This window comes from Varroa jacobsoni, unplaced genomic scaffold (genome assembly GCF_002532875.2).
Source record: "Varroa jacobsoni isolate VJ856 unplaced genomic scaffold, vjacob_1.0 scaffold_763, whole genome shotgun sequence".
Taxonomy (NCBI): Eukaryota; Metazoa; Arthropoda; class Arachnida; order Mesostigmata; family Varroidae; genus Varroa; species Varroa jacobsoni.
The window spans coordinates 25,669-44,527 of record NW_019213665.1 but is presented as its reverse complement, the minus strand read 5'-3'; the positions used below and the strand labels follow the sequence as shown (position 1 = coordinate 44,527).

The 18,859-nt window shown below is 39.6% G+C and overlaps 1 protein-coding gene and 2 long non-coding RNA genes across 3 annotated transcripts in view; 2 read left to right on the top strand and 1 right to left on the bottom strand.

Annotated features, from left to right (window-relative positions):
- Positions 1-4,941: 4,941 nt before the first annotated feature.
- LOC111263412 (uncharacterized) lies at positions 4,942-7,274 on the top strand. The gene is made up of 3 exons (XR_002682212.2): positions 4,942-5,027; positions 5,369-5,561; positions 6,075-7,274. It is a non-coding gene; the product is annotated as an uncharacterized LOC111263412 (long non-coding RNA).
- A 663-nt stretch (positions 7,275-7,937) lies between these two features.
- Positions 7,938-11,162, bottom strand: LOC111263406 (uncharacterized). The gene is made up of 3 exons (XR_002682206.2): positions 11,026-11,162; positions 9,233-9,403; positions 7,938-8,271 (listed from the first exon to the last, which is right to left on the bottom strand). It is a non-coding gene; the product is annotated as an uncharacterized LOC111263406 (long non-coding RNA).
- Positions 11,163-11,314: 152 nt separating this feature from the next.
- Positions 11,315-18,859, top strand: part of LOC111263404 (uncharacterized) — a 28,063-nt gene continuing 20,518 nt past the window's right edge. The window contains exon 1 of the mRNA XM_022838442.2: positions 11,315-12,018. Coding sequence (XP_022694177.1) covers positions 11,961-12,018 — 58 coding nt within the window. The 5' untranslated portion in view covers positions 11,315-11,960. The remainder of the gene's footprint in view (positions 12,019-18,859) is intronic.

Below are 18,859 nucleotides of genomic sequence, written 5' to 3'. Positions count from 1 at the left end.
ACATACAAAAATAATCGTATAAGGCAATTATGTGCAAAAAAAAAGTATGCTCCACAATCCGTGGCAAAATACAGACTAAAACCAAAAGAAGGTGATGTCGATTGTTTGGTAGGATTGGAAAGGAGTCGTGCATTATTAGTTAGTACCCTCTGGTAAAACGACTGCTTCCGACTTCTACTCTTAGCAACTAACAAGATTACAACAAGCCACTGAGAAAAAATCGTCCGGAACTGCTGATCAGAAAAGGTGTCGTTATCGAGGTTAACAATGTCGGACCACGTACGTGCTTAGTTACTCAGTAAAGTTTGAAAGATTTCGACTAGAGACTTTAATGCATCCGCCGCCGTTTAATAGGGGTTTTACACCACCAGACCACCTTCTGCTTCGATCTCTACTGAACTTCCTTCACGGCGTCAATTTAGTTTCAATATGATAGTGCCAAAAAATACTTGTCACAAAATTTTTCACCCGAAAACTAAAGACGTCCCACAGTGATGGGATTATAGTGTTACCGAAAATCTATTAGATACATAGCATATTTATTTTGTCGTTAATAAACATAGTCTGCAGCAGACAGCTCTATAAATCGTTACAGAAGTAAAAACATTTATTCGAAAGAACGGAAGGTTTCGTGACATAGTAGATGCTAGGCAAATTGCGGTACACCGACTGTTTAGCAAATAGCCTCCAATATAAACCATAATCAACGAATATGAGAAATATACTGAAAATTCCACTTACCAGCTAATGTTCCCATTAATGCCGTTTACGTGTAATGCTTTTTTTGCCGGAGAGAAACAAAGAGTCGTAGAAGTCGTTTTGAGAAGCGAAGGTTACTTTTACGATTTTCTCAACTGTCATTAAAATGTGTTAGGATTAGAAAGATCGAAGCTTTGATCTTTTTTTACTGATACAAAACCAATGCTGAAGCTACGAATATAATGGCCCTAGATAGATTTTGCCTTTTGCAAAAATGTAAACTGCGGTTTTTTGTTGTTTCGCTAAATTCTCGCTAATAAGATTGTGTGGACCAAAGGTGGTGTGGCTGGCGTGTAAATAAACTTAGTACGAAAATTTAGAAAACCTATAATTTTGAGAAGGATCATGATAGAAATAAGCCGTAAGAAACTGTTTGAGCAGTTTTCAACTACACTTATAATGAACAGTTTCAGGTAATATACTGAATTGCTTAAAGACGTTGGCCCATAATATTGTGTTTACTTTGAAAAGCAAAGATTAATTGAAAAAAAAAGAAAAAAATAAATGTTTTTTCTTCTTCTTTAGTTACAATAAACTCTCCTGAAACCCAAACCTACCCTTTTTCGTGTATTCATGAAAACTGTACATATTTCCTTATGATTACTTGGTTGCTAGTTGCTTTCATTAATGCTTGTAGCCCTTTGTCTTTCTCGGGACCTTTACTACACGAACCAGGGTGTTCCCTGTAGAGAGCAACTTTAATGACAAAAAACGAAAAGCTGGTAGTGTGATTGCTCATCTACTCATGTATAAAATACGATTAAACGTACGCTAACATATATTACATATATGAGCAGCGTCAAGAACCAAAACGATGTCATTTTATGAGATAAATGTATTTACATCTTTATTCATAGATATGTACATCCAGCTGCTCATGTAAGCACATTCGAATATTAAAAACGGATCTTGGGATTATTAAGAACGGAAGGTTGGGTACTTTTCAAGTCAGGCTGAATAGTTGTGCTATTAATGTATTTTCTTGGATACATAAATGCAGAATGTGAATCCTTGAATCTGCGTAGTCTACGAGTTCTGTCAGCTACATGGGGTCCGAGAATAGAACCATAGCGATCGTGTGAACGGATACAAGAAATATTCAATGCATGCAAAAGAAATTCTAGAAGATGACGTTATACGAGAGTTATTCTCGCATAGGTTACCCACAGTTCCAGTAAAATACGACATTAAGAATTGAATCCTTTTATTATTACAGTAAACAATCAAGTGCGAGGTAAATATGTGCACGTAGTTGTGCTAAAAGGCAGGACTAGCAACGGATTTTTTATTATTTATCAACAACTGGCTGCACTCAATAACCTTGAATGCATTGCAAAGTGTTTACATTTCATGCTTAAATAATGTCTTTTTTCGGGTAATTTTAGAGGCTTTTTATGATTTCTTTTTATGACATCCATTTTGAACTCTATTAATAATGTGTCTCTAGCAAATTTTGTTTAGATTTTTTTAATACAAAGGCATACAAACCGCGAGCTTTTTTTGTTGTACGAACAGGCCTATTAAATAAATACGATTTTAGAGTATGTTGTTGATACTGGTGAGGTACGCATTGCGAATCTTTGACTTCCAACGGTGGACTTTCAAACCGATGACATCACCCTAGAAAAAAGACGCTTGCTTGAAAACATAAGAGCAATGGAATAGGTGTTACTTAAAACTACCTACTTGTCGTCTTCGTCTAACTAATAATAATTTCGTGATTGAAAGCTGGTGCAGTCAAGTGATCTTCCGTTACCACATTACGTTTTGCGTAACTCTTTTTGCGTGCCGCTTGCATAGATCTGTTTGGCCAAACGGATAGGAAATAACTCAATTAAAAAAGATCAGGCGTATTTACAAAGTATTCATATAAATAATTGTGCATACTTAGCCGTCTATTGAACGACGATTAGATTTCGCTTTTGCGATGAATTCTTCGACGCGAAGGCATTGTTTATCTGACAGCCGCAAACTGGTGATCTATTCCTTTTTCGCTTTAGTCGACTGGTGTGCAACCCTATATATAAATATATATATATTTTAGCTAGAATATATATATATATATATATATTCTAGCTAAAAGGAGTAAAAACGATACTATGAATTCGATCCAATCATTCAATACGTACATTAACGAATGCGTAAAAAAATATTTATGGCGATGCGGCGAAAGCTACTGCACCGTTAAACTTGGCTTCGCGCCGTTTGTACTCGTACGTACGGGCACTCAAACCGCGTTTCGCTCAATAGCGCTAGGAGAAAGGTACGTTAGTCAACGGGTCAAGAAAGCATGAGTTTTTGCAAGAACAGCCGAATCGATAAAGAACTCGCCCAGAGTCCTCGGACCGCTGTTATCTTTGATATTTGAAACTAGTGCATTTGCCATAGACAAAACCGAACTGAACAGGGGACCTGGTAAGGAACATCTAGGACAGAGAATGATGCCTCAGTGCTGCTGCTGCTACATTCCTTCAGATGCACGTTCGTCTATTGGCTAACGTCGACGTTTACATTAATTTTAACGTCCGCTTTGCTTACGAATCGAAGATCGAAAAAGCCAGCGGACACTGACAGTCGTCGAGTCGCTTTTCCCGGAGAAAAAGATTAACCTACGCTGTATATAGAGACACCTCAATAAACATCAAGGGTTATTACTCGTTAAGGCTTATCAGAAGCTGATCGAAGCCATAGCGATCTGGAGGCAAAGTGGCACGTCAGAGCTGCACATGATGTAAGAAGAGTAAAAATGATAAAAGAGCAGATCGGAAATGGCTCGGAACCGTCGGCAGCATTAACAACCATTTAATCTGCGATGCAGCTGTGGTGATCTCAATGGAACAACACATTCTATAGCAGGATGTCTATATTACGAAGCGTTTTACGTTGACGTCATAAGTAAGATGACCTGTACGGCCTTGACCTATACCCCAAGCCTAATACAAGTCGCAATCATTCTAGGACCACAACGCTAAACACCTGGGAAACAGACTCTGCCAAAAAGACCAAGTGTTTCTTGCTGTGCTCCGCAAAGATGAACATTTACATCAAAATGCGCCGTCAACCCATATTCAAGCCAGTCTCGTTTTATGCATGCTACAAAACTAAGCATACTGATAAACGGTTTTTGAGATTAACAAAGAAACGTCCCCTACATTTACATGCATTCAAGATACAGCGAGTTCAACGAGATATTGCCACGAATGTTTCTGGGTCAACATTGCATTCCTAAAAAGCAAATATTTCAAACATTCTGAATCTAACTTTTTCACAATAATAAGCGAGTAAACCAACATTAACTGATGGTTTGGATAAAGATTTCCGAACAGTATAAATATATACAATATTGTGACTGAAAATTTGCTTTCGTGTAAAGTAAAAGCTCGTACGGACAGGAAGTTCTTTAGCAGGAAGTTTGTAGATAAAAACGATACTCCTTCATTTGAGTGCCTGACATTTACTTGTTGAGATAATTAGTAGGGCGTTCTTTGTCTTCTCTTAGATCCGTTTTTACCTTCTTTACTATTAATGGGTCAACCTTTCGATCTTACTTTGCACGTAACGACAAAGTAACGTAAGATCATGATGTCGGCCAGCCATTCTTTCTATTTTCATTAGTTCGCTGTTGGCACGCCAAGTTCTCTACTAGGGAAGTTTCGTGAAAGAGTATTCGTTAGAGGAGCCTGCTGATGAAAAACGAACCACCAACAATCAGCTTTAAGAAGTCGGGCTCCACCTTTCAACGAAACTACACTCCACCTAGTTACATTTCTGTTTGACGTGAACGCTTATGTTAGTGGTGTCGATATTGACCACTCTGCGTAAATGAAAAGGGAGGTAAACTGCTTTCAATACATATAATGCAGATGACGATGATTATTCCTGTAGTAAACATTTTGCGATCTACAAATGCTTAGCAGGGGCCACCGAATTAACCCCACACAGAAAATCTGATCCATCTCAGTGTTACGGGTAGGATATATAAGGCGCATTTGATACGTTACACGTCGTCCGTTACGGATGTTGAACAATACATATGGTCGCATGTAAATATGTTGGTGTGAATGTAGAATCTTGCAACTTTTTCTGCGCTGAATTCAGTAATCGTAAAAAGTGCGTATCGTCTGCTTGTTGTCATCTATCTTACCTATATTCGATGTATACGTCACTGTGCGTTCTAAGAAGATATGTGATGCTTAGTTATTGATTTGTTGAAGCAGGTAGCGGAACAGCCCATGGAAATAACTAGTTTTTTTAAAACTTAATGAAGGGTAACTTTTTTTTTGCAGAGTTGGACAGCTTCCAAAAATTTTCAAACTGTTTCAAGAGTGATAACGGTTCCATCTATTTCCGTAATAAATTTTCTCTCAGGGCGCCTGAAACCTGTACATGTCAGACTTATCTTGAGAAGCATATTTCTCAAAATTCCAGAATAGGTTAGAGTTATGTCCAGATGAGTGAAGTGTCGGATATCCACCACAGTAAATATATCACTGTACGGGACGCTTAGTGATTCGTTGGAAACATCAAGTCAAATTAATATTGCTAAAAACTGGCAGGAGCATCGGACCTAAATGGCCTTTGTTATGTGGATATTATAATACATTTCCAGGAAACCATAAGGATGTTGAGATATGGCTCAAGTACATGCGTTCTTGAAGTAACTGAAGCCTTCATGATAGACTGATAGTGTTTTCGACTCAAGCAATTTCCTCCTATTTTGGTTTTATAACAGTGGGTGGCTTTGTTGATGTTGTGTTACGCAGACGAGACAACATGGAAAGACCGAATATATGAATATTAAGGTAAAATACCCCGATTCATTTCCTGTATCTAGGGGATGACTTATAGACATCAGCTAACTGCTTCGATAAAAGTTTTTGGCAGAACTGACATTAATGAGGTACTTGATGAAAAACTCGTTACCGATAAGTCTATAATCTAGTATCCGCCGAATATTTGGAAACGTCCTATTTACTGTGTTTTAGTAATACATGAAGATGATTGTGTCAGTTAGTTTGAGTGTACACCTGGAACATAATTAGCTGCTATTAAGCTCGTGGTAAAATTAAAAGAAAAAGTAAGACTCATTTAATTCTAATGTTCTAAAATACTAGACATCATATTCTGTTATATTTCATATATATATTGATCGTTAGTTTTTCCAGGCGGAATTAACTGAATCTATAGAATTTCCATTGCTGTCTAATTTAACGAGAGCGTTATCAGCAAAATGCGACTATAGCATATCGTTTTCATTTTATGTGGTATTTTTGCCGGCGTTGTTTACTCGCCCACATTCTACTTGATATTTTCAGTTTTCCCTTTGAAGAAAACGTCGTTACTCCGAATTTTCGAAACGGTAAGGGCGTGAGAGGATGAATGAACGTGCAAATCTATAAACAGACACATGGTTCTAGTTCGCAAGTGAGTGGACGGCCCTTCGCACGCTATCTGTGCACTTAGTGTACGTCGTTACAAAACACATGTAGTCCCATTTTCGACCCCATTGTCGCGCGTAGCGACGAGACGCGTCTCTCAAACAGATGACCTGCCGCCGTTAATTCATAGCGCTCCCAGGCATACACACACACATACAAAACGTACGTGCATACATCCACAGTTATCAAAGAGTAATGTACAGCCGGCTCTCTGTCGTTGTTGTTAGCCATCATTACGGATGTTGTTATTGTCACCATTTTTGTTAGAGCTGTTGCTACTGGCAGCATTAGTAATAATGCTACTGCCGCAGCGCTTCTGGGCATGGTCACACGCTCTCCGGCAAGAGTTCGTGAGCGACAAATGCATCCAGTTGTAGACGCCAGTATTTTCTCGAATAGGAAGAAGACGGATGATCGTTGCCAACCGCCGCCGCTGTTCGCCGGTGTATTCCATTCCCAGCCGTCTTTTTTCCTACTTCCTTACTAGTAGAGCTCTTGCTTGCCTCATATTTCCGTCGAACGATGCACGAGTTTCTGACTCGTTCATTGCTGTTGACGGCGCTCGTACCGCTGTCAAAATGGACAGCGAAATTGCCGGTCCCAACACATGCATCCGTTCTAATACTAGATAGTAGACAAACACACAGATGAGCAGACAATTGCAGAAAGTGCTAGACTTCGAGAGACGAATCTGTACTGCCGCCGTCTGTGTGCGCGACCGGCTACGGCTGTGGGCCAGAGAACACGGCCTGCACGAGTATAGGACTCCGTCGTGTGATGCGTAAACTAAGCTGAGTTCGAAGAGCAGCAAAGACGCGCGAAAGGTGCGCGAGGGTACTAATGGCTTTGTAAAATGCTAAATTCCAGTAGAGAAAAATAATGAATACAAATGATAGCGACATTGTACTGTACAATAAAAAATAAACTGAATAGTGACCACAGCATTGGTACTCAGTATTGCTGGTCGGCTCGGTGCCAGACAACCAGCTCCTTAAGCTCAAGTTAGCAGCGAACTGCCATGGATGTTAGCGTATTGAAGTAAAGCAGCAACGAGTATAAATGTCACTTCAGAAACAATGGAACCTGTTGACTTTTTGTTGTTGTTTCTTTTTTCGAACGAAATTTCGTGTCTTTCTGAGAATAAGCTATCTGATTCGGGCAACATAAATTGCTACCTTTAGTGGCATAGTGGGTAACGTGTTTGTCCGATTTGGGCTTCGGGTGCAGACCTACTTCGTTTCGTGCTGGTAAGGCCCAACAGAATACCTGACGACGGTACCGGAGGTAAAATTCGAAACATTAAATTATGAAGAATTCAGAGTGAATGGGTTTGCCGAGTATGCCTGCAACGAGTGCTCGACACTTAATAGGTAAACAATAAACAACACTATAAACCTGCTACGAGATCCCCCCAGTCACAGCTGGAATCAAGTAAAGCAGCCGCATTACTTCCGAGCTTGCCTATTAAGTTCACGTGAAAAATAAATAAGAACGTGTGTGTACCTGGATTTTTTAAAGATACTGGCTCCGATCGGAAAATCGAGTGATGATCGTTTTGGAGTTACAAAATGCTAGAGAGCTAGGCACAGTTATATCTGTCTGTGTGTATGCGACTTAATAGCCATTTATAATTGTATACTCATTCAATACATTGAAACACTTTTACCATTTCTTTGAAAGAACCTTTCTATACTTATGCATAACAAGTATTTTCGACTATCTTAAGGAACAATGAACATGTTTCATTTACCGTTTGAATTAACAAGCAGTCAGCTTTATTTAATAGTTCTGTTTATAATGTAATTACGTTGTTTCAAATCCCTGTCTGGTAGTTAACAAGAAACATATTTTTCCCTTTGTGCTTTCCATCTAGCCGTGTAAGATAACGTCACAATTCGCTGCCGTAATTACCGTTTCGTGCGGCGAGTCCAATCTGGGCATTTCGTATTTATGTCGACCGATCACGGCACCCACCAATCGTCGGCTCGATAGCTTTGCACTGCTCGATCACTCTGTCGCGTCTGAATCATCGTGCGCGACGTCAGTGATAGCTCACTCACTTCGAATAGTTTGGCTGAAAAAAGAAATCGGAAGATGTTTGGTGAGCTAGTGAAAAAAGCCCGTAACTGGGCCCATGTAGTGCTGCTAACATAGTTAAATGCCACTAGGATCACAGGAGAAAATAACTGGATACTCTTTTGAATCAACCGTTATTTGATGAGTCACCGACCGAAAGCAAGCCATTAGTGACCGTTATTGATCGTTGGCAAACGTAAGATCATTTGGCTCTTGGTTTCAAAGTCTCTGCTACATGCTCAATGTAGTGCTAAATCAACGGGTATCAATTTGGAACTTTTATAACTATGACGTGTATCTCCTAATGAGGGAGGTTTACATCTCGTATCTTAACACGGATGTAGAAAACACGAAAATTGTTGACGAGCGAAACACAGCAGCTAATTTCTTTTTGATGGTTTCTATTACCATAAAGCTGCGGCTAAGATACAATACTGGTTTTCGTAGATATTGATGAATTATCTACTAATTATTTTAAGAACAAACATTGTCTATTAATTATGCGTGAAATTTCAAAAAAAAAAATTCCAAAAATAGGAATTGTGTAGTTTGAAAGTTAATTAGCATTAGCTGGTTGCTATACCGTACACGAAGGCCCAGTTTGTGGACCAAATACCACTCAGCACAATTTCTTACACTATATAGCGTAAACAGACCGGGTTTTGCCAGTTTTAATAGTTAGTGTACTTGAAGCAGTGTCGGAACAAGTTAGCTAACGTTTTTCATCTGATTTTTTAGTCATTTTCAGTTAATGTACTTTCCTAGAAAATACCCGTGGCACATTTTTGTGGAAACGTTGACTGTTGTCGACGTAATTTTTTCACATTCTGAATTATTTAATTGTATGAGCTAGAATAGTTTAAGGCCTCAGTTATGTTTCTGGCGTAGATAACGGACCAAAGGCGACTTAGGCTCCGTGTGAGGACCAGGTGGGGGCATATCTTTTGGCCGACACTTACTTGCCACTCCTTACGCTTGTTTCCGAGGGCTGGCCAAAACTAATGAACCCGTTTCAATCAGCAATCCTCTCCTTAGGATGAGCATTGTATTATATGTGCGTTGCAAGAATATTCGGCTATTTCTTTCTCCAGCACAACGCAAGTATCATCATTATTTTCCTAGGGGGTTTTCTAAAAAAACAGCGATACATTGGTACAAAAAGGGTAGTTAGCTCTATACTTAATCGCACTGTATCACTAGGTAGTAAATTAATATCGGGCAAATGTGAAAGTAATGGGTAGGGGGCGTATTTTGAGAAAGTCAAAAGTAGTAATTAACGTGAATCGAGTCCGCGTTTTCAAAATTCGAACAATCTTTTTCACATCAGAAATTGACCTTAACTAAGCGATGGCAATTTATTTTGGATTCTAAGTAGTTTTTAAGTTAAAGTTGCCCGGTCTACCTATCATTGTAATATATTTTTATTATTGTTATTATATTACGAATCACGCCAGAGGAAACATAAGATACTTAGTGTACTCACGTTCGGCTGCTCTCATTCTATGGTGATTTTGACGTAAACAGCTACCGTTTACGGGATGACTTCTTTTTTGTTTTATATAGAACTTGTTACGAGTGCGCATTACTTAACAACGGATAGTGCTCACCATTTACGAGAGAAAAATTTAGTTCATCTTTGCCGAATCTATTTGCTTGAATAAATTGGAGTGTCTTTAATATCTAGTTCGTATAATATGTTGCGTCGAGAGAATCGAATAACATCAACTTTCTAAGGGATGGGATTACTGCTCTTACCGCGTGGATTTTTTTTACGGTAGCAAAAACCCGCTCCAGTTTTCCATGTGCTTGTTCTTTCATTTTATGAAATCCTACCATGTACACATATCTACCGTAATCCTTTAATAAATAGTCGAAAACTGAGATAGATAGGTCGAAAAAATAAGATTGACCTGCATAAATTTCGATCAAGTGTCGGTTGAATCAGGGGTTTCGAGAGCCAAAAAATTGATTTTGTGGAGCTCGAAATCTTTTCCTCAATAAACATAATAATAGTAATAATATGAAGTCTCCGAAGCTAGTGTGTTTTTTCTACTGTAAGATACAGGCAATTGTTTTGGGTTGGTTGAAAACGAAACGCAAGCTTAAGTTCTGACCAGAACCACAAACGTCTCCCTGTAAGTTCCAGGTTATACCCTGTGATAATATAAATCTTCTGCTACATATTAGTTCATATTATTCTTGAAGCACTTCCTCTCATCGAATACCATTTCTGAGAACGAAACATATATATGTATATATAGATATATATATCTATCTATATATAGTAATTACATACTGGTACGTTGATACACAACTTCATTTCACCCTTCTGTGTCCGGTTTGGCAATGAAAATAGTTATTAATATTATAAATTGGGTATCTAATAATACATCCGGCTCAAGCGACATTTCATCATCATATCTTTTTCATACATGACACATCTACCTGTGCTAAATCCATAGAATAAGTAGTAGCGTGATGAATGAGAATGACTGCTGGTATTTACATTGGTTGAGTTAGAAAATTGTTATAGTATGAACTGTTCTATCGCCGATCAACATATCTCGCTATGCCCTGCAATTGATTTTCTGTCGCCGTCGATTTTTCTTATTGACTGATAAATGTCACTATATCCCCTACGATACGGAGTTCGTCGCCCAACGCCTAAGCGTCGTTTGCAAACGACGACTACGTATGGAGCGCTTCCTACGTGCTGTTACGTGAATACCTACAGCAGGAGGTACCTACAAACCTTTTCATGAGGATGCGGTAAGGGTAACATTTCGCTTTGTTCTAGCGTTGCCAGCTTTACCGCCCTCGCACAACAAATGCCAGCGGCAACCGTAGAAAAGCATTTTGCTCATTGCGGTTTGATCTTCGTCGTCTTTTTCTTCCTTCGTGTTCAACTCGTTGTTCTCTCGGTCCTTTCCCGACGTCGGGGCGGCCCTGGTGGGCGAGGGCCACTATGTCCACTACAACGAACAATACGAAAAGTGCATCTGGTAGCCACTGCCAGCGGCGGAAGGTACGTGCGCCCGCGTGAAGAAACATAACAGTCGGGTAAGCATAGAGAGAGACAAACAGACAGATAAATAGAGCGGGTAATAGGCCGCTAGTGAGTGGCGGTACCGCATCAATTAGCAAAGTACAGTACGCTAATTACAAACAGCAGCACCGCTAGTGCTAGGCGCAGCTGTAAAGGCGTTCTGCGAATGGAAGCACCTATAGGCGCCAAGCCACTTTAACCACCGCAGCCATCATCCAGGGTACCAGGTGGTGACCACTGCGTGCGAGAACAAATGAAGTGTGTATCTCTCTGTCCGAAAGAGAAGTCTGCATGCCTACCTGCTGCTGCAGCTGCTGCCGTTGTTGGGTAATTGCAATAACTATGCAAGTCATGTCAACGTCACTGACAGCCCTTCGGCAACAGTTGTCGTTCCCTAGGCTTGTCAATTCGCAGTGAGAGATACCAGACGCCGCCGATTTGCAGTGTTAATCGAGAAAAACAAGTCATCCGGGTTGTGAGAAGACACGTTTAGATAAGACAGGTCTTTTCCATGGGCTTTGATCTCTCAATCAGTTATGGTTGATTAGATGACTCGGTAGTTACTGATCAAAAAGGGAGTGTAAGGAAAAAAGGAGGTAAAAGTGACTTACGGGCAGTGAATCGAACTAAGTGACGCTGAAATGAGGACATTTGTCCTACCCTTTTTAGGGGTAGGCTTCATTCTGACGGTAGTCGAAGGTAAGTTGGACAGCTGCGAAATTATGTACGCTATATCTCGTTATACACGAAGGTTTTGAATACAAATATAATGACTCCGTCTCATCGACGAAGCGTGAAACAGACATTACGCTACATAGCTAGGCTATCCATTGGATTTGCGCTTTATAGCAGTTTAGCTCATTGCGATGGTCACCTGGTTTATGATGCTGATGAATCTAATGATGACACCTATGGGGTGTACATAAAATACTCTTATGTAACCTGCTCATTAATGAAATCGTGTGACTGAATGAAAACAACTAACGGACGTATGTGTGTATTTACAGAAGCGAAAAGTATTCGAAGAAAATTTCGAAGTTCGAAGAAATTTTCCGATCAGTTATATTTGTCTAAAGTCATGTAGCTGTTTGGAAATCACCTGTTACGTAGAATGTACATTCGTTAATGCTACAGGGTATAGGACTTTGGCAGGCTAAAGAGATAAAAAAAACCGTCCCATTATCTCGACAATTCCAAACCCGGACACCTTAAGACAACAGAAAATCTACCAATCAATGTTAGGAGATCGGCACAATGTCTTGTAAAATTAGATCCTAAAACTGAAAGTTGAGATTCGTCAAGCGTAAAACCCATAGTGATGGCCAGGACGGCTAGGTTTTCGGCTGCGAAGCTGAAACGGTCACCAGCTCCGGTTCGAGTCCCACATGGCGACATATGCTCTCAGTTGCTTCAGGCCCATGCATCTAAACAAAGCTATGCCCACTGATTATTATTATTATAGTACTTTAAACAAAGTGGTCCAATATTTAGGCCGACTTTGAATTGCGTGAATCAGTTCGATGCTTGAAGTGTTCATAGCCTGAATAATTAAATTACCAGAGCAAACGTTGAGGTTGACTCCTCTGCAAAATGCAAGTTAGCAAACAAAGCAAGCTTTCTTAGTAATCTAATGATAATAACGGCCAGCTATAAAACTAAAACAATTCGTCCAGGAGAGCTCCGATTTCTATGCTAGAATCTAGTCCGTCGGGCAAATAAAGCAGTTGACTAGGTGTGACAGAATAAAAGAGCTACTCTTCTTCTGTTGTTCTACTACTTCTGTTGTTCAGTCACAATAGAACGATACAGCGCACTTATATACTATAATATAATAATAAATAAATACCTATAAAAACACGCCACTACTGCACTGTTGTAGGCGCATAAACAAAGAGCCATAGAATTCCAGAAGATCAGTAAACCCAAACGACGTTCAATCAATTTTATTTACTGCACCGGCCTGAACTACTCAGCAGTTTTACCATCGCGTTGACGTTTCACTTGGAGATAACTCACTAAATGGGCTTCATTACAAATCCACAACCGACCACTAAAATACAATATTATATACCCTCAAGACTAAATGTCTGTCAAGTTATTATACCCATAGAAAATGAAGAATGTTAAGTTTCGACAGGCGAAATAGGTATTAAACCTTTAACCTGTATTGTACTGTAAATTCCTTAGCCTGCTATCCGTTGTAGCGGTGCCAAACGTAAAATTCGAAATATTATTCAAATTATGCCTTGCCGGTCGGATCGAGTGAAAAAAAACCCGGCTGTGAGCTAAACCGGAGTCGTAGCTCTGAATGATAGGCGTTCTCAATATAGATACCCACGTAGCCACGAAGCAAGCTGGAATATACAGACGACAAACTGCTGCTATTGAGCACTCTAGACGTAGTTGGACTTCGGTGAGCTATAGGTCCATCTTAGAGGTCGTAATTCCGTTAACTACCCAGCGAGTGCAAACGGTTTTTTGATACGCTAGACGCTGGGCTTCGATTCGTTTATAATACGTCATGCTGCTACCCATTTCGAACTACTCCAACTTGACCGACAAATTGATTTGTTCGTATAGTGCCTCTTTTAAAGTTGCTCACACCTATTCCCCAACTGTTATCACAATAGTTTACCTCTACCGATGCAATAGTCATAATAATAATTGACGGCGAGTCACGTTTCATCGTATATACCTATACAAAAACATAAAAGTACGCAGAGTTAGAGTGTTTAGAAATAACCGTATAATATTTTCCTTCAGCCGCACAAATGGGTTTCAGCCGCCTAGAGTTTCAAGTTTTACGGTATGATTTCATAGCGGTTCGTGGAATGAACATAACTTCTCCTGAATTGCCGATGAATTTGGATCCCAATAGCCGTATTTCAATTGTGTCGAACGGGAAGGTGTGAATCATGATGACTCTATATGGTTTTCTAGTATCTCCGTCGTAACTGCACTCGATTTTGTCACGAACGATACAATCGGTTTTATCTCCTATTGGCGGCCCTTGGAAGGATAGCTAATGCATATTAGTCGGCATTCAGCATCTGTCCACTAAAAAAGGTTCTGCCACGGACCGCCCAGCGAGCAGCTGACATGTGAGGCCTGTCAGGTTTGGCTTACCATGCTATTCAACAAGACTTAGAGGTCAGGGCCTGTTCCTTACTACAACCAAGTTCTGTATGACTTTATAATTAACTCCTCTTTTTCGGTTCGTTAACGCCTCTACTGCAGCACAAGACACAGTTAGCGGCGCTTTCTTTTTGGCTGACAGTGTTTTCATTAGAGTTTTTCACATAGACTTTTACTTATCAGCCAGTACGAGTATTTCCGCAGCGTTCAAATCGGATCGTTGTCTCCTGGACATCTGGCAGCAGCGCAGTGTGTCCTACCCTACTAACCGCCCTTTGTTTCTACGCTAAACAGCGACCGTAAGAAGCGCTAACCAACCATTTACTCATCACTAGATATTTAGTGTAACGCCTGCCACCCCATGTCAGATGTTCGATTACGGCCTTATTCCCGACTTTTTGATCAATTTTCATCTTAATGAGGGGTGCGCAGCAATACGAACGTGCAATAGAACTCGAAATACAGAATTATCATATTTATCCCATGGTAGCAGACGAGCGCGTAACTTGAAGGTTGATCGAATAGTATTACAAAAAAGAGTACAATCCGCATCCGCATTTTTATCAAAACCTGCAAACCCGTTGATTTGGTTATGAGACTTCCCGTTATTTTTTTTTTACTGAAGCGTCATTTTATCCTGGAATATCAAACTAACATCTTATTAATTACCTTCTCTGCTATTACCATATTGCTTACAGCATCAATGTGATTAGAAACTAACGTTGGAAACCTGATGACAAACGGTTTATTTGGGCAATTAGGCACTGTATGGTCATTATGGCGCATTAAATCGCACAAGATCTTGTTGTTTGAACCGAATAACCGTTTGTCCTTGAAAGCAAGTATCCCGCTTATGATTACCTTTTGACCTAGAAATTGTTTTTGAAGTAAGAACTGAAAGTACACTAGAGGGCGTTTCGAATCCATGCCCGCGAAACGTAGTAGCGATCCATGTAAGTTTACACTAGGATAGGACAAAGTTATAATAACGTTTTAACTATTGTTAACTGTGCATCAAAATGGTGCTAAAGTTATTTAGCTATGGTAATAAATATTCTTCTTTAAACACGATTCTTCAATCTGGTTTATCTGTGAAGAAAAAAGAAGAGAGTTCTACTATTTTCCGCAATAATTATGTAATCGTTCAACATCTTCATCCACAAAGTGGCTTCATTCAATTATATATCGCATCATATAGGTCAAGTACTCGTGTAAGCTTATTCTTTCCTTAGAGAATTCTTGGACATCTGTTCGTCCGAAATGATCAGCCAGTGTTGCTGTCTTACATGTAAAACTGCCTAATTTACGATCAATTTTATCCTGACTGCGCGCTAGAACGAGCGCTCCAGACGGTGATTTTGTTTATAAACACTGAACGTGTATGGCACTATTGGACGTTGGTACAAAACCATGTTTCATCGCTAAACCGTCACCTTTCTTGTAAGACCTTTCACCACTGAACGCCCTAGTACAGCATATTCGTATGAGTAAATACGGATCACGTATAGCCTTTCATACAATCAACAGTGAGACAATTTTTATGGGGTCTTTTTCACAGAATATTGCAACTAAACGGTTTGCGTTTTTAGCAAACAGCTATGTTATGCTATTTACCAAAGCTTGCGTCAAGCCTAAAGTGCACGATTCAAGACTCGATACTAGCAGTGACGGAGTCATGGCTGGGAGGATGTACACTCTATGGTCAAAATACACCTGTAATGTTGCTAATATTTTTGTTTGAAGATCTTCTTAGATGATCTTAGATTTACTCTCGTTTTAGGCAGATTTTCTCAATGAATTTAAAGCTGTGTCGTTTCAGGCTGCCTTTGAGCGTTTAGGAAAGGAAAGGAATCATTGCGGTTTGACGTGATGAGTGGAGAGGAGAGGAGAGGAGGGGAGGGGAGAAGGGGGGGGGGTAAAGCAATATAAACTTTTAACTTTTTCTGCAACGCAAATGGTAAGCTGAGAAATTGTGCATTGTCGCGGAGAACCTGGTTTCGCAGGGGCCTATTTTGGCGGACAGAGTTGCGCTACGTTTTTCAACCTTCTTAGAAATACACTTTAGTGGCATAGATTGTTAGTTCACAATCTCTCGAAAGTCGAAACAGACGGTGAGGATTAGCTTGCTTCTAGATTGAGATCGTATATCTTTGTTTGGTCTGAGGATCAAGTAGGTGATTTGCTATCTATCTTCAAAAGGCGCGTTATTGCTTTCATTGATACGCATCTCTAAATACGACGTGGCCTGCCTTACGGCGTTGTTGCCCTATTATCGATGCGTATCTTGTTCACACGGAAGGCGCCACTGCAACAAGCACTCAGCTGTCCAAATAGTGTAAAGGGTTGCTATTATTCCAAACAGTGCTATCTGCATCCGTAACCTAACCGAGTGATGTTATCAGTCTTCTTTTACTTTATTTATCGTATTTATGTGCCCAATTTTAAGACTTCAGAGATGCGACGTGGGCTATTTTATCTTGGTTTATATCTACTTTCAATTGTGCTTGCTATTAAATTGTCAAGCTAATAAATAAAGTGACTTTACTTGCTTGAGACTGGATATTATGCAATGATTTTTAAGGTAATTCAGATAGTAAATTACTTAGTTATAATAAATTATTCTCTTATAGCATTGCCTTTACCTTATTTCTTACGGATAAACGATTGACTGAGAGCTAAGTTGAACTAGCTTTATGTAAATGCATGGAACGTAATATAAACCGTTTAAAAATACTTATAGGCAAACAACTATTCGGGAGATCAACTAACACGAGAGAAGGATGGCAGATATAAACTAGAACGCAGAGAAGCATCCGGTAGATTCAAAGTATAAGGCGCTATGAGAGTGAAGGGTGTCAAGTAGATAATACGTTCTATATCTTTGTTTTGTTCTGCTGATGCGACTAACATTATACAACCTTGAAGATAAATCTCTCTCGAAATCATGTAAAATGTCAACTATCTCTTAATCTATAATAGCATGTATGACACTGTGGGTTAATATCAGGAATTTGCCAAATTCAAAGATGTTTCTCAATAATGCCTGCTCAGGATATGAAATTGTTTATTATGAAACACTTGCTAATTGTTTTATTTCAGGATCCTTGCTGGATCGAAGTGGAATCCTAAATAATTTGCCACTCTAGGCGTTGGGCAATGGCTGAACTGTGAAAGAGAACATGTGAAATAATAATAATATTAGCCGTTTATCAAAAATATCCTGAGAGAAGTCAATTTTATTTTTCCTACTATCAGAAGTTGCGCAATGATTACGCGGTTTTCCATCTACAGCGGCAGCCGGTTGTAGGAAATTTCTTGTCTTCCTTACGACAAACGCATGTACTGTGGATATCTAATTGTCGAACGATAAACAACGAAAACGTAGCAGCGATCTTATGCGATTATACGAATCTTGATTCAGCCGTAGAACGGCCGTGGTCGTCCTGCTCTTCCATCGATTACGTAGATTTTTCTCGTCACGTCGAACAATAGATGCACCCATTCATTTGTAAAGCACTTACTTATCACGATAAAGAAGTTTCGTTGTTATTCTTTGGATGGTCGAACCTAATAAGCAGTTAATTTCGAAAAAAAAAAAATGGCCTCCTAACATAGCGGTAGTTCTTTGCCCCTCTGCCGAAAGCGCCTTTACAGATTGTCCAGCGTTCCACACAGCTTCTCGTAATGTCATGTGGGCAGTTACACAAAGCAAGATCAATTAGAATTCAACCTAACTCGAAGTGGAGTACGAAGTTGCAGTGGTGCGGTAACTGCCAACAAAGAAAATATTCACGCCTTTTTTGAGCGCTTAAAGCATGTTCCATAACTTGTTAACAGAAGTTACTTAGCATTTTAGTGCTGTAGATAACTGTAACTAATCGTTAAACTGGACTGATATTGGCATCGGACGTGACACTTACATGAATTAGTTTTTTTTGCTTTTAAGAGCCTTGGTACGAGTACTTATTAGGGTGTTAATTTCTGTCAGTAATCTATATATATACATATATACATTGACTAATACAAGACATCGCCGTTTGTTGGCAACAACTGGCAAGAAACCTCAGGGTGTATGGTCGACAGCCCGATACGTCAATGAATGAACTACAAAAAATGCGTTGTGTTTGTCAGTTTGCCCCAAAAAATGTTTATGTAATGTCGACGCGGTAGCTTCGTTTGCCAAGCATCGGCATAAATAGACATAAGTTCCGTCAGCGACCCATACATAGTACACAATTGACACCACAACATACTACACAAACAGAAAAAAACGTCGTATCGTGCAATATGTATCACGAAGACGTCTCGTATAGATATAAGGGTTATGAGAAGTTTGACTCGAGCTTAATCTAAATTTCATTATTACGACCCATCGACCATAGTAAATTTAAAAGATACAAGAACG